Here is a 16,367-nt window from a genome sequence, read left to right as displayed (position 1 = left end):
AATGTGCTAATTTGATGCTCAAGAAACATTTCTTATTATTGTTGATAAAAACGCTTAATATTTTAGGGACACTTTGCTTGTTTGCACTTGTAAGAAACAGGAAAAAAAAAACATTTGTATTAAAATAAATACTTTCAATGTCCTATATATTACGTTAGCACATTCTGTCCTCTACGTTTTGTACTCTGACAATAAAGGTTCTGCTGAAAAAAACGATACTCTCTTCCCAAACAATTCAAACCAGTAGTGCTCTATTTAACACCATAGGAAACATCCAAAATGAACAGCACTTACAATACATGCAACTAAAGATGAACTAAACTATCAAGAACTATCTTGAACTAAAAATCAATTTATCTAAATACTACTGTTATTAAAAAAATGTTGCTTTATTTGTAAAAAAAAAATAATAATAATAAATAAATATACATTGTGCTTTAATGGTACTACCAAGACACTTGCAGACTATCCAACAAGCAGCAGCACAGAAAAGACAGGAAAGCAAAGAAATAAATCTCCTCACATTCCTTTTTCTTTTCCTCATGAGACAACATTAGAAGACAAAAGAGCTGAAGTATTATGAAAACAAGACAGAACACTGAAATATGACAAAGTAAAGAGGAAATATCATTAAAAACTGTTTAAAAATGGAAGTTGTCAAAGTTAAAAGCCAGGCTGAGACATAAAGCATGTGTAGCTGTATACCGTTTTCGCAGTGCAGACCATGGACCCCTGGAGGACACAAGCACTTCCCGGTCACTGGGTCACAGCGGCCCCCGTTCTTACAAACACACAGACTGTTACACTCAGCACCATATGTGCCCTCAGGACAAGCTAAAAGACAGAGAGACAAAGAGAGAATCATAAGAAAATACATGTTTAGTGTCCTCAGAGGAACCAAAAAGAAATACAGCAGCATACTTCTGTTGACTCTAGGGTGAATTAAAAAAACGAGACTACATGGAAAAAATGTACATGTATATAGCGCACAGTGATGAGTCTGGAGGTGCTCTTATAGCTCTTCAACATGCTGGGCTATAAACTAGTTGGGTTATATAGGAATACTTCGTTTTGAGCCACTGAACCGAACCCAAAGGGGCTTGATGGGATTTTTGTGTTTAAGGGTAAATATGACAAGATTGGGAGCTGTATGTCAGATAGATGGAGAGAAGAAGTAAAAAAATGTGCTGTGTGTGTTATTAAGCTATTATGCTGAGTCTAATGTTCTGTCATTAACATACATTTTTATGTGAAACAAATAAGAGTTTACAGTTAGGTTATAATAAAATGCTTTTACTGTTTTCAACACTGAGTAAAACATTCATTGTTGATGACATTTCTTCAAAATGTAAAGTCAAATGTAAAGACAAATTATTTTCAGTTGTCAGGCATCTCGTAAAAACAAGTAACATGTTTCTTGTTGACTTTGTGGTCATATAAGTCTGGTAAAATAACATTAATTGTACAATGCATTTGAATATTTTTATTATTATTATTGTTTTTATTATTATTTTTTTTCCAATTTTATAGTCCGTAAGTACATAATGTTTAGTCTTTTAACCCTTGTGGTCAGGCTCCATAACCAATTCTAAAACTTTGGTACAAGTAAACCCCTTTCTAATGTTGCTTGCGGCTCTTCTCACCAACAAATGACCAGCATAATGCATGCAAATCCACATACCTTTTTGTTTAGTCAATATGTCTCAACATCAAAAGGCAGCATTTTTACAGCAATTTAATTTAGAGAATATTTTCATCTCTATCATAACAAAAGGGTAGAAAATTTGCCCAAAGTGTATAGTTTGTTTGTATAGAGTTTTTTTTTTAAAGCATTTTCCCTAAATGTCTCAAAATAAGATTTGTCACCAAAAATCATCCGGCTAGCTGAAACACAGAAATGGTTATGGCCAAACAAAACTTAAAATCCCCCCAGAGTGGATAAAAACATCCCCAACAGCACATAAGGGTTAAAATCGATTAAAAGTCTTGTAGGGTTTTCCGGTCTCGACACACACACACACAAACTATAAAACATTTGCATTCAACACAATTACTTGTGTTTTTTTATTTTATTTTCTATTTTGACTTTAATTTCAGGTAAGATTTTAGTGTGTTTGGTGGTCCCGGTTTTTCCACAAAATTAGGCTTTTTTTTTAAATGCAGTTGCACAAAAAAATAAGGTAGCGTTTATTTTTTGGGGATACTTTCCTGATGTGCTGCAGCAGCCAAAATGTTTCTTTCACTTGAATACAAAATACAAATGCCATCATTTCTTAATGAATATTTATCTTGGTATGCATACCTGGCAACCCCAAAACAGCTGCAAGTGAGTGAGTAAAGTCATCTGATGACACGCCACATATTAAATGAGCAGAATGTCAGTTATACACCCTCATCTGAGAAAGGTACTTAGAAGAGTTATTTGGTGTGCGGAAAGTCAGTCAATACTTTTAACAAGTTTACTATATCTACAACTAGTAGTAGTAGTAAACTTTATTGTCCTTAACAGGAAATTTGTGATAGGCATCACCATATTGCTGCAGAAATTCCATAAAAACAACATAAAATACAGCAGTTACAAAATGTATAATGCTAATTAAGATAGACTCTTGTTAAATAAACCCACTGAAACGGGTACAAAGGATTTCTTGTCACAGTTTAACCTACACTTTGGGGCTCTATATCTTTTATCAGAGGGAAGCAGTTCAAAATGTGAAAACAAAAGAATGAGTTTGTTCGTTCACAATTCTTTCCACCTGATTGAGGACACAATTCTCATATAAAGCTGGAGGTTTAAAATATTCAACAATTTTTCATCCTGTCTTTAAGAGATGCATCAACTTAGATTTAAACTGAAAAGATAGGTTGACAAACCACACTGTGAATCCATATCTAACAATGCTTTGAAGAACTGCTTTAAAAACAACATCATGAGCTTCTTGTTAACTCCAAAAAGATGCAACCTCCGTAAAAAATACAATCTCTGATGTAAACGAGAACAAACCAACTCAATGTGTTTTCCATGTGAAAGATATGTCGATGTAAATTCCCCAAGTACTTATAGGTCATAGGATGGTCGTGTACAACCACTTGACAATGGTCACCTATACACTTTGGGTCAAATACTAGCTCTTCTGTTTTCTTAGTATGTCCTGTTGTCTTATTATTTTTAGCCTATTTATATCACACCACTCAACAAACCGGCTAATTTCTGACTGGTAGATAACATTAATATTAGTAATACACTTCTCGGTGTATCAGAGAAGATTTCCCTTTGTGGGAGTTCAGTATTTCACTTTGGTTGGATTAAGAAAAATATTGGTCTACTTTTTATTGCTTTTAGGTTGTCATTTGGCTGAAAAATTCTCTTGGACCTGGCAACCCTGGTCTTTGGGGGCTGGAATCCGAATAACACCCTAATCCTCAGGTCAAACTCGTTGCCTCCAATTAAAATAGAAGCCTTCAGCCAATCAAATTTTAACATCTACCAACCCCCAATAGGAAAAATATGGAAGACCTAACTTTTACAGGGTTCCAAGGTTTCAGTTGAAGTTAGAATTCATTCCCTGTAAAAAAAAAAAAAAAATGCTGGGCTCCACACAATCCCTTTACGTTATCCCAACACAAATTGATTAAGTTTACTTAATCGCTTTTACAAATTTAAGTGGATTGAACATAAAAAATTAAGTTGCCCCCCCAAAAAAACGTAAAAATTGTGTCATTAGTCATTTTAAATAAGTCGTTTGAACAAGCAGCAAAGGTAATTGTTTAAGTGTTAATAACAGAAAATAAAAACACTCACTGTCATTACAGATGAGTCCCGTCCAGCCGGGTGGACAAACACAGCGGTCCTTCTCTGCTGCACAGACTCCTCCATTAACACAGTCCTCACAGCTCACACTGCAGTCGTCCCCAAACACTCCCGTCTCACACACTGACACACATAGAAACTTGACTATTTATTGAATTTATTACATCGGTTTATAAATATAATCCATTTATTGAATTGACTTGACGTACACACTACTTAAAAACAGTGAAGGCATTAAAATTTTATTAACAGTAAAAGTAAACCTGAAAGAAAATGAATTAAGCGGTTTCTCTTACTACTCTTGCTGATGGTGGTCAGCTCTTCTCTGTGTTCTGGGTCGTGTGTGTCTTCTGGGTAGTAAGAGTGTGTGTCATCATCATACGGTCTATGTAAAGCAGCGGTGTAATGCAGCAGTTGAGGAGGTCGGCGGAAGAGTAAGTTCGGCAAATGCAGAACCTCCGGCTCAACTTCACTGCCGAACAGATCTTCATCCTCCTCTTCCTGCTCCACTTCCCTCTGATAGAGAGCTAAACATGCAAGATACAGAATCAATGAGACTTAAGAAAAATAGAAAACACAGTGACCGGTGTTAGGGAAAGTAATGTTTTGACAGTAATGCTTTACAATATTGAGTAACTCCCCAAAAGAGTAAATAGTTGCATGTGTTACGGTACTTTTGAGTTACTTTTTCTGACCTGGCTGAGGCTGGATCTCTGTCAGAACTTCCGGGGGGGGGGGGGGGGTTTCTTCTTCTTTATTTAATAGAAGAGCTATATTAGAAGAGTGTGTATACCAACACACTACCTTCAATTACCTTACAAAATTACTATAGGATAATGTTATCTTTGGAGAATTTCCTGATCCCAGAGCTGTACATGGCGTATATACAGATTAATGAACGTTTAAAGTAATGCGCTTGCTACTTTTGTACTTTTTGTCTTATTAAAAAGTAAAATCAATGTCCACTCTGAAAATACTCGTTTCTTTTTCTTTATTGTGTTCAAAATAATAAGAATATTTCCATTGCACAAATATAAGGCTCTGCCGTCTTTCTTTCTGCCTGTTTCGGCATACTCTCACTGTATACAGGATTCAACGTGACTACGATTATTTCATTTTTTAAAAGCAAATGAACTAAACTAAAAAGTAACTAAAATATTATTACTTAATCTTGGAAAGTACTGCATTAATGTACCTGTTGCTTAGTACAATAAAATTATTATGTAACTTACGTTGTGATGTATTATCCCCCAACACTGACAGTTATTGTTGTTATTACTGACAGTTTATTATTGTTAAATACAAATTAATAAAAAATACAAATTAATAAAAAATATACAATAAAATATTTTAGCTACTGTATAATTATTAAGATAAAATAAACTAACCTAAATATAATTTTATATATATATATATATATATATATATATATATATATATATATATATATATTTTTTTTTTTTTTTTTTTTTTTTAATAACATACTGTAAATGTTACCGGAAATAAAATATTATATAAAAATATTATATAAAAACTAACTTGCTATACACATTCATTTGATATAAAATTTAATAAAAATTTAAATAACAATAAAAATGAATAATCTACACAAACAGTTACACAGCTATCAAATGACAAAAATACACAAGTTAAAAACTTTAACAAACATTTTAATGTAAATAAAAAATGTCAACCTTATTCCAGTTATTAATAAAAAACCCAATATTATGTCAGCAATACTGGCAATATTAAATTGATATCCATTTAAAGCTGAAATAAAATTAACAAACTTTATTCATTCATTCATTTTCTTTTCAGCTTAGTCCCTTTATCAATCAGGGGTCACCACAGCGAAATTAAGCCCCAATTTATCCAGCATATGTTTTGCACAGCGTATTACCTTCTAGCTGCAACCCATCGCTGGGTAACACCCATACACTCTCATTCACACACATAGATACAGACAACGGTGGCTCAGGCATGGTTACTCAGTGGTTAGCACTGTCGCCTCACAGGAAAGAAGGTCACTGGTTCGAGTCCCGGCAGTGCCAGTTGGCATTTCTGTGTGGAGTTTGCACGTTCTCCCTGTGTTCACATGGGTTTCCTCCAGGTGCTCTGCTTTCCCCCACAGTCCAAATACATGTGCTATTGGTGAATTGAATAAGCTAAATTGGCCGTAGTGTGTGAATGGGAGAATTCCCCAGTACTGGGTTGCAGCTGGAAAGGCATCCATTGCGTAAAACATATGCTGGATAAGTTGGTGGGTCATTCCACTGTGGTGACCCCTGATGAATAAAGGGACTAAGCTGAAGGAAAATGAAAGAATGAATAATCCAGTGAAATATTTCCTCAGTGGTTTAACTGGAACCAAAAATACCAAAACAGAGACATCTAAAGACATATAAAATTAACTCAAACTATTAATAAACCTCAGAATAGTTACTCAGTGATGCTAAAATTACTATTAAAATATGATAAACAATTTTACAAATCCCTGTTTATAGATTCAGCTAAAGAAAGTCAAACTTATGCACTTACGAGAGCAGGATTTCTGGTCATAGTCCAGCCTGAAGCCCACCTGACAGAAACACTCATAAGAGCCCAAAGAGTTGACACAGTACTGAGAGCAGCCTGACGTCTCAGACACACACTCGTCAATGTCTGAAGAAACACACATCTATGTCAGACTATATGCACGGTGTATATATAGTTTTACATTTTTAAAAAAACATTTTAAGGTTAAAATTATTAGCTCCCTTAAGCATTTTTTTATTTTCTACGAACAAATCATCATTATACAATAACTTGCCTAAATACTCTAACCTGCCCAATTATGCTAGTTAAGTCTTTAAATGTCACTTTAAGCTGTATAAGTGTCTTGAAAAAATATCTAGTCAAATATAATTTACTGTCATCATGGCAAAAATTAAAGAAATCAGTTATTAGAAATGAGTTATTAAAACTATTATGTTTAGAAATGTGTTGGAAAAAAATTGTCTTTCTGAACATTAAAAAAATATACAGGGGGTAATAATACAGGAGAGCTAATAATTCTGATTTCAACTGTATGTGATCCAATTCACTTTAGATAAATAAGGCAGATCAGCAAGTAAAGCACACACATACACACACACCGTCACATGTGCATCCGTTGGGCGTGTATCCTGGTCTACAGCCGCACTCGTAGCCTCCTGGGTAGTTTTTACAGAAATGACTACAGCAGGCCTCTCCGTTTTCACACTCATCCATGTCTGCGGAAGACACACACAAAATACAGAAACATTTGGTCAGATGACACATGATCATATGACATGTACAGTTGAAGTCAGAATTATATTAATCAAAAATAAATATAGCTTAAGGGGGCTAATAATATTGATCTTAAAATGTTTTTAAAAAATTTAAAACTGCTTTTATTCTAGCCAAAAATAAAACATATAAGACTTTCTCCAAAAGAAAAAATATTATCAGACATACTATGAAAATTTTCTTGCTCCGTTAAACATCATTTGGGAAATATTTAAAAAGAAAATCACAGGAGGGCAAATTATTTTGACTTTAAGTACATGTATAATATGTGTTTAGCTACTATGCAGCATTTAAACATATGTAAATGACAGAATGGTGATTTTTCAACTACTCTTTTTTTTCGTCTTTCGTTAAATTATGTAATTTTGTAAAAAAAAAAAAAATGAGGATTTAAAAACTGACACTGTAAAAATATTTATTAATTATTAATTAACAGGTTCTCCATTTCGTGATTCAAAGTTTTTCTTTTGTAAGTTTATTTACATTGCATAATGTGACCTTGATCTCTTCTCTGCAGTTTAACAAAGTGATTATATTTTATTGAATAAGGAAAAGTGTTTGGGAAAGTTACTTTCAAAATTAATGATTTACAATATTGAGTAACTCCCCAACTAATTGTTACTTATTTACTTTTTATGGTAAATCAAGCATTTTGCAACATCTTTTTGTTTCCAGCCCCAAATTTACATACAGTAATGTTCATGCATAATTCATAATGTCAAAATAACTATATGGTCTTATGCTGTGGTCACAACAGAGTTTGAGCATGCAAAATTCTGTCATGCAGCGCTGTGAAAAGGAGCGGGATAAAAAAAGTAGACATAAAAAAGGAGCGATTGATCCATGTTTTAAATTTCGCTCCAGAGAGGTCATGTTCTGATTTTCTATTGCTCTCATGCTCTCATCACATAATGCGATTTCGCAGACCAAACTTGAACTTTGCAACTCAGCGAACTGCTAAACTTGCAGAACCAGCATGTGTTTCCGTCTGTGGCATTGGCATGCGTGTGAATGGAAAAGTGCAGTGCGACTTTAGACCTATCATGCGGCCTACATACCTATGCATGTCTTAAGGTCTTCAGCGAGCTGGTAGCCTTGGTTGCAGGAGCACAAGGGCCCGCTGGTGGTGTGTTCACAGCGATGAGAGCAGCCACCGTTGTTTTTCTCACAGCCGTTCACAATCTCCATCTCTATTCCTGCAGGATACGTCACTTCACATTATTCACGTTTGTGTCCAGAAGTGAAAACCTTTTTCATTTCTCAAAAATTTTACTCATTTTTAACAACCGATAAACCTTTGAAGTTTGTTAATGAATTTTATATGGAAATTATTTTAAACTATTTTTTTTAATATTCATACTAAATTACCATATTCGCACAAAAAAGTGCATTACCCATAATAATAATAATAATAATAATAATACATTCCATTTCATTATTGTTTGCCTTTCAAACCACTCATGGTCACCGTACATAAGACTTAATATAAATAAGAACAATAAATAATTATGAACAATTAAAAAAACATTTAAAAGCAGCATTTACAAAATGACAACAATAAAGAAAATACACAATAATATTAAAAACAGTATTTTGAATTTTCCCATGATGAAAAAATTCCATGACGGATTTACGGCAAGAAATGCTTTAAAAATAATATTCTGACACCCATATGAAATTTTACAAATTATACATAAATAAAATACTTGCATAATATACACTTACCGCCACTTTATTAGGTACACCATGTCCAACTGTTTGTTAACGCAAATTTCTAATTAGCCATTCACATGGCAGCAACTTCATGCATTTGAGATCAAGAAGATCTGCTGCAGTTCAAACCGAGCATCAGGATGGGGAAGAAAGATGATCTAAGTGACTTTAAACCTTGATGCCAGAGGTCAGAGGAGAATGGCCAGACTGGTTCCAGCTGATAGAAAGGCAACATTAACTCAAATAACCACTCATCACAACCAAGGTATGCAAAAGAGCATCTCTGAATCGGATGGGCTACAGCAGCAGAAGAGCGCACGGAGTGCAACTGTCAGTTAAGAACAGGAAACGGAGGTTATAATTCGCTCAGGCTCACCAACATTTGACAATAAAGGATTGGAAAAACGTTGCCTGGTCTGATGAGTCTCCATTTCTGCTTCGACATTCGGATGGTAGGGTCAGAATTTAGCATCAACAACATGAAAACATGGATCCATTCTGCCTTCGGTTCAGGCTGGTGATGGCGTTGTAATAGTGTCGGGATATTTTCCTGGCACACTTTGGGCCCATTAGTACCAATTGAGCATTGTGTCAACTCCACAGCTTACCTGAGTGTTGTTGCTGACCATGTCCATCCCTTTATGACCACAGTGTACCCATCTTCTGATGGCTACTTTCTGCCGGATCACTCACCGTGTCATACAGAGTGAATCATCTCAGACTGGTTTCTTGAACATGACGATGAGTTCACTGTACTCAAATGGCCTCCACAGTCACCAGTTCTTAATCCAATAGAACATCTTTGGGATGTGGTGGAACGGGAAGTTCGCATCATGGATGTGCAGCTGACACATCTACAGCAACTGCGTGATGCTATCTTGTCAATATGGACCAAAATCCTTGAAGAATTTTTCCAGTACATTGTTGAATCTATGCCAAAAAAGATTAAGCCAGCTCCGAAGGCAAAAGGGGGTCCAACCCGGTACTACTAAGGTGTACCTAATAAAGTGGCCGGTGAGTGTATGCACATTCTGTAATATTGTGAAATATACAATATATTTATAAACATTTTCAATGAAGATTAATATTTCTGCTGATTTATTTTGCAGTGTTTCACGGGATTGTAGTTCCTTGTGTAGTTCTTAAAGGGACAGGTCCCCCAAAAATAAAAAATTCTAATCATTTAGTCTTCCTTTGCTTATCACAAACCTGTTTGAGTGTTTATTTTAGTGAACATATCCCTTTAAGAACACATCTTTGTCTTTTTGTCTGATTCGTCTGTGCTTCAAATCAAAGTTTATCATGTTGTGATTCTCCTTGTAGATGATAGATTTGGTTTATGTCCTTATGTTTAACAAAGACTTCTTTTAAAATCTCTATAGGGAAAAAGTAATGAGAAAACCATGTGGAAAAAGTGGGTGGGCACTAAAGCGCTCTATTAAGATTTTTAGATCTCTGATTGGTGCCTGTCAAACACACAGACCAATCACAGACTGTCGGCTCCAGCAAAACACTTCCACATGTGAGTGAACTGAAGTTAATCTGATAATGGTTTCAGCTTCATTACTTTCCTCTTTATTTCCACAGCGCTTTTTACAATGTAAATTGTGGCAAAGCAGCTTAACTAGGATGAAGAAAATATTTTTATTACTCTACATTACTGTCAAAGACTCACGGTAGCACTGTTTTCCATCAGCACCCAGTTCAAATCCCGGGTTACACACACAGCGGAAAGATCCCGGTATGTTCACACAGCCATGAGCGCACTTAGTCTGACCGGACACACATTCATCAATGTCTGTGAGAGAAAAACATTGAGAATTACAAGATATGTCAGTGTAAAGCTAACTAATACTTGTATTTTGCATTGTGTGTGTGTGTGTGTGTGTGTGTGTGTGTGTGTGTGTGTGTGTGTGTGTGTGTGTGTGTGTGTGTGTGTGTGTGTGTGTGTGTGTGTGTGTGTGTGTGCGTGCGTGTGTTTAGCCACAGCAGGCTCTTCATGGGGTCACATGAGGCTCTATCATAAAGTCTGGACTTAAATGAGGTCCAGACAAACATGTGTACACATGACTCAGATCAATGGATTTATGCTGACCTGCACACATAGTAACTAACAGCAGGCTCATTACAACAGTAGTGTGTGTGCGTGTGCGTGTGTGTGTGTGTGTGTGTGTGTGTGTGTGTGTGTGTGTGTGTGTGTGTGTGTGTGTGAAACAGCAGGACACAGAGTTTTATGAGATGAAGAGAGATTTTCGGTGGCCAGTTGAATTGCAGTGAACTGCAAATAAATAAAATAAAATATGAAAAAAAACTTAATAAATAAAAAAAATTTAATTACAATAAAATAAAAATGAAATAAAGTAAAAATATTATTTAAAAAAGAATATAAAATGAAACAATAAATAAAATGAAAAATAAAATAAAGCAAAAAACATAATAATATAAGTAAAATAAGATAAAAATATAATAAAAGTAAAACAAAATTAAAAATGTAAATAAAAAATTAAATTAAAAAAACAATATAAAACAAATTTATAATAAATACAATTATAATAAATAAAATTAATTACTAATAATACATAAAATCACACTTATAATAATAAAAAAATACTAATAATAATTTAAAAAATGAAACGAACTAAAATTAAATAACACAAACTAAAATTACAGAAATAGTAAAAACTGTATGACTAACTAATACTAACTAATAATGGTGCGGTAGCACTTCAGGATGTCCCAAGTATGAATCCCAGCTCAAGGACATTTTCTGACCTCTCTCCCACTTCGCTTCCTGTAAAACTATTGTCCTATATAATTAAGGCAAAAAGGCCAAAAAAAAGTTTTAATTAAATTAAAATAAATTAAATAAAAAAATTAATTAATCAAATAAAATGAGAATTAATATAAAATAATAAATAAAATATTAATAAAAAATGAGTAATAATTAAATGAATAAATAAATAAATAACAAAAATATATAAAATAAGACACAAAACATAAAAAACATAAAAAGAAAATGATAAATCAATAAATAAAATAAATACTACCATTAAATAAAAATATACTTAGAATAATAATAATAAGAAGAAGAAGAAGAAGAAGAAGAAGAAGAAGAAGAATTAAATAAAATGAAAAAAAAAATTCTCACCCCACCCCAAACCCTTAAACAATGCTTTATAAAATTAAATACAAGTAAATTATTTACAAAATCTAAACTAAACAAAACAGATCAATCAAAATTAAACAAAAGTAAGCCAAAGTACTATAAAAAAATTACGCAAAAAAAAAAAAAAATAGTGAGTACAAGATAAATTAAATTAAAATAAATTAATCCAAACTAAACTAAAATAATACAATAACAAACACACTAAACTGAATTCCGATAAACAGAAGTATAACATAAGTATAAATGTTCATTCTTCTTGTGTAAATTAATATTTATTTAATATACATTTTGGTGGAATAAAACTACATTATATGTACTGAAAACAAATGTTTGATATTGGCTAATTATTCTAAAGGTGTAGTATTTGGGTCTAGCACTGGACCATCAAATGAACACTATTTATTTACCTTTAAATCTATCTATTTGATAATCCGTGTAATGCTCACAAACCTTCACATCTCCTGAGGTCATTTGCCAATGTGAATCCTGTTCTGCAGCTGCACTGAACCAGTCCATTCACATCAGTGCAGATTTGAGAACATCCGCCGTTATGATCTTTACAGGGGTCCTTCACTGAGGAGAACACAGGATACACCCTCATAAACATCACAACGGGACGTTAGTCAAAGATGGCGCATGCATGTCGACTCACGTTCACAGTGCTTTCCGTCTCTCTTGAGCTGGTAGTTGCTTCGACATTCACACTTGTACTGTTCGTTTCCCAAATCCACACACTTGTGTTCACATCCGCCATTCTTCACTGAGCAAGAGTTCACCGCTGGAAATAGTCACATACACTTAAAATGAATTTTATGATCATGAAAAAAATCTATATGGTACCATCTGAGTGTTGGGTTTATGGAGTACAATGGGAAAAAAAAAAAAACATTTTCAGTCTTTCTTGCCTAATTGAATTCTTTTTTAATAATTTTGACCAGTTTTACACCACCTGAAATAACGCTTCAGTGTGTGAAAATTATTTAAAAATAAAATTATACATATGATAATGATAAAGATATACAAAGTAAGATAAACCAAGAAAAAACTTGTTTTATATTATAATATAAGAAGTAAACTTAATAAAAATACAATAGAAATTTTTACTTCAGAGCTTAGTGTTTAATTCCATGTGTCAGTTGCTTTTCTAAGTGAAAACTAAGAGAGAAAAAAACTTGGAAGTCTGTAAACAGTTCTGAAACGATCTGGCTACCAATCCTTATCTCCTGATACACCAGAAAAACAATGTAACGAATACATGAGAAATCACCAACAAATTGTTATATAATGGCATTACTTACCCTTGTAATGGGGAGCTCAGATGTTCCAATTAGACATGAATTAAGACAAACTTTTGTTCTGAAGAAAAATAAATTCTCATTCCTACTCTCTCTAATACAGTGTTGCAATAAAGGATGAGGAAATATACCACAAATTCAGTTCAAATAATCAAAGAGTCTTGCAAACATGGTTCATGTCCATTACTTGAATGACACAGATGGCGTTGTAGGCTATTTTATAAAAGCATATGCTGCTCAAGGTTTATAACAGAAGATGGCGCCCTAGGCTATTTCATAAAAGCAGATGACCCTCTAGGATAGTTTTCGAACACCAAATGGTGCTCTGGGCTAATTTTTAACAACATGTGGCACTCTAGGCTAGTTTTTAACAACAGATGGCGCTCTAGGCTATTCCATAAAAGCAGATGGCGCTCTAGGCTAGTTTTTTAACACCAAATGGTGCTCTGGGTTAATTTGCAACAGCAGGTGGCGCTCTAGGCTAGTTTGTAACAGCAGGTGGCGGTCTAGGCTATTTCATAAAAGCAGGTGGCGCTCTAGGCAAGTTTTTAACAGCAGATGGCGCTCTAGGCTTTTCAGAAAAGCAGATGGCGCTCTAGGCTAGTATTTTAACACCAAATAATGCTCTGGACCAGTTTGTAACAGCAGGTGGCGCTCTAGGCTAGTTTTTAACAGCAGATGGTGCTCTAGGCTATTTCATAAAAGCAGATGGCGCTCTAGGCTAGTTTTTTAACACCAAATGGTGCTCTGGGCTAGTTTGTAACAGCTGGTGGCGCTCTATGCTAGTTTTTAACAACAGATGGCGCTCTAGGCTATTCCATAAAAGCAGATGGTGCTCTAGGCTAGTTTTTTAACACCAAATGGTGCTCTGGGTTAATTTGCAACAGCAGGTGGCACTCTAGGCTAGTTTGTAACAGCAGGTGGCGGTCTAGGCTATTTCTTAAAAGCAGGTGGCGCTCTAGGCAAGTTTTTAACAGCAGATGGCGCTCTAGGCTTTTCAGAAAAGCAGATGGCGCTCTAGGCTAGTATTTTAACACCAAATAATGCTCTGTACCAGTTTGTAACAGCAGGTGGCGCTCTAGGCTACTTTTTAACAGCAGATGGGGCTCTAGGCTATTTCATAAAAGCAGATGGCGCTCTAGGCTAGTTTTTTAACACCAAATGGTGCTCTGGGCTGGTTTGTAACAGCTGGTGGTGCTCTATGCTAGTTTTTAACAGTAGATGGCGATCTAAACTATTTAATATAAGCACATGGTGCTCTAGGTTAGTTTTTAACAGTAGATGGTGCTCTAGGCTGTTTTTACAGCAGATGGCATTCTATGCTAGTTTTTAAGAGCACGCTATAGGTTAGCTTTAACATCAAATGGCGCTCTCTGCTACTTTTTAACAGCAGGTGGCGCTCTAGGGTAGTTTTTAACAGCAAATGGTGCTCTAGGGTAGTTTTTAACATCAGGTGGCACTAGGGTAGTTTTAACATCAGGTGGAGCTCGAGGCTAGTTTTTAACACAGTAGATGGCATTCTAGGGCTAGTTTTTAACAGCAGGGGTGCTCTAGGCTAGTTTTTACCAGCAGGTGGCGTTTTAGACTAATTTATAAAAGCGGGTGACATTCTAGGCTATTTTATAAAAGCAGGTGGTGCTGTAGACTAGTTTATTAAAGTAGGTGGCGTTCTAGGCTTTTTTTTTAACAACAGATAACGCTCTGGGTTAATTTTCAACACCAGATGGGCTCTAGGCTAGTTTTAACAGTAGATGGCAATCTAGGTTAGTTTTTAACATCAGATGGCGCTCTAGGCTAGTTATTAGCAGCACATGGCTCTCTAGAATAGTTTTTTAACTGTACATGGCACTCTAGACTAGTTCCTAACAGCACTTGGTGCTCTAGGCTAGTTTTTAACAGCAGATGGTGTTGTAGTGTTGTTTATGTTTCATAAAAGCAGGTGACACTCTAGGCTAGTTTTTAACAGTAGATGGTGCTCGAGGCAAATTTTTAACTTCAGATGGGCTCTATGCTAGTTTTAAACAGCAGATGAGGCTAGTCTATGCAAATTTTAAGCGCAAGATGGGCTCTAGGTTATTTTATAAAAGCAGATGGTGCTCTAGGCCTTTTTTTACGGCAGCCGGCGTTCTAGCCTATTTCATAAAAGCAGACGGCCCTCTAGACTAGATTTTAATCATACACTTAGATGTGCACATGGAAGAGCACTTGTGCATTTAGCTGGGTCATGTAAGTGGGCTTTTATATCATAAGATAAATGTAAACACAGCTCACTATGAAAAATCTCGTAGAGTATGATTTTACATGTTAACCCGGTTAACTACGGGTTGTTTCAATAAACTGATTTCTAAGTTGTCAGTGCATTGGTGTGCATGTAAACGTGCTCTCTGACTGATGATGTTTCCATGTTGTGTCTAAGCTGGCAGATTTATGTCTTAGGGGACAGGTCTCCCCGTGATGACCTCGCCAGGCCTGTCACAAAATGATGGCACACACAGACTCCGGTAAAACAGGAGAAAGGCTGTTTTAGGGTGATGAGATCAGCAGAAGCAGAGCTCAGCTTGCTGTGTTAGCACTGTTTGTTGAGCGAGCAGAATGAAGGGAGTTTCAGGCACCCTGCTGTTGCTCTTCATCCCAGAATGCCTTATTACAGGTGGTGCACAGATGTCAACAAAGACAGAAGGTGCATCCCAAATCACATGTCCATGCACAAAAAGGAAAATTCTGGGCCGAAATTAAAACACTGCAGACAAACACATGTAAATATACAACAAATGAGTTATTATGGTTTGCCTTAATATGGTGAATGTGTGACAATTTTGATCTCAATTCCTTTTTTCTTTAAATGTTTATTTTGTCTTATTTTAAATTGATATTTTTTAAATAATTTAAATAATTTCTTTACAATTCAAGTAATAAAAGACAAAAAAAAGTGATGCACCAAAATGAAAACTCTGGGCCGAAACAACAAACTGTAGATGCACTTGGCCAAGAAATGAAACCAAAGATTCTTTGTAATAATTATTTATTATTTTATTAAATAAAATTGTTATTTTATAAGACTTTTAACTTTAAC

At 34.9% G+C, this 16,367-nt stretch overlaps 1 protein-coding gene across 2 annotated transcripts in view; it reads right to left on the bottom strand.

The window, feature by feature from the left end:
* egfem1 (EGF-like and EMI domain containing 1) overlaps nucleotides 1-16,367 on the bottom strand; it is a 119,423-nt gene that overhangs the window by 60,107 nt on the left and 42,949 nt on the right. For both annotated transcript variants that reach the window (XM_073923172.1, NM_001080189.1), the window contains 9 exon segments: nucleotides 12,652-12,777; nucleotides 12,450-12,572; nucleotides 10,509-10,631; nucleotides 8,179-8,316; nucleotides 6,946-7,062; nucleotides 6,350-6,472; nucleotides 4,108-4,338; nucleotides 3,803-3,934; nucleotides 706-834 (listed from right to left, as the gene is read on the bottom strand). In XM_073923172.1, the coding sequence (XP_073779273.1) occupies nucleotides 706-834; nucleotides 3,803-3,934; nucleotides 4,108-4,338; nucleotides 6,350-6,472; nucleotides 6,946-7,062; nucleotides 8,179-8,316; nucleotides 10,509-10,631; nucleotides 12,450-12,572; nucleotides 12,652-12,777 (1,242 nt within the window).

This window comes from Danio rerio, chromosome 15 (genome assembly GCF_049306965.1).
Source record: "Danio rerio strain Tuebingen ecotype United States chromosome 15, GRCz12tu, whole genome shotgun sequence".
In the NCBI taxonomy this organism is placed as follows: domain Eukaryota; kingdom Metazoa; phylum Chordata; class Actinopteri; order Cypriniformes; family Danionidae; genus Danio; species Danio rerio.
This window is presented reverse-complemented; position numbering and strand designations above follow the sequence as displayed.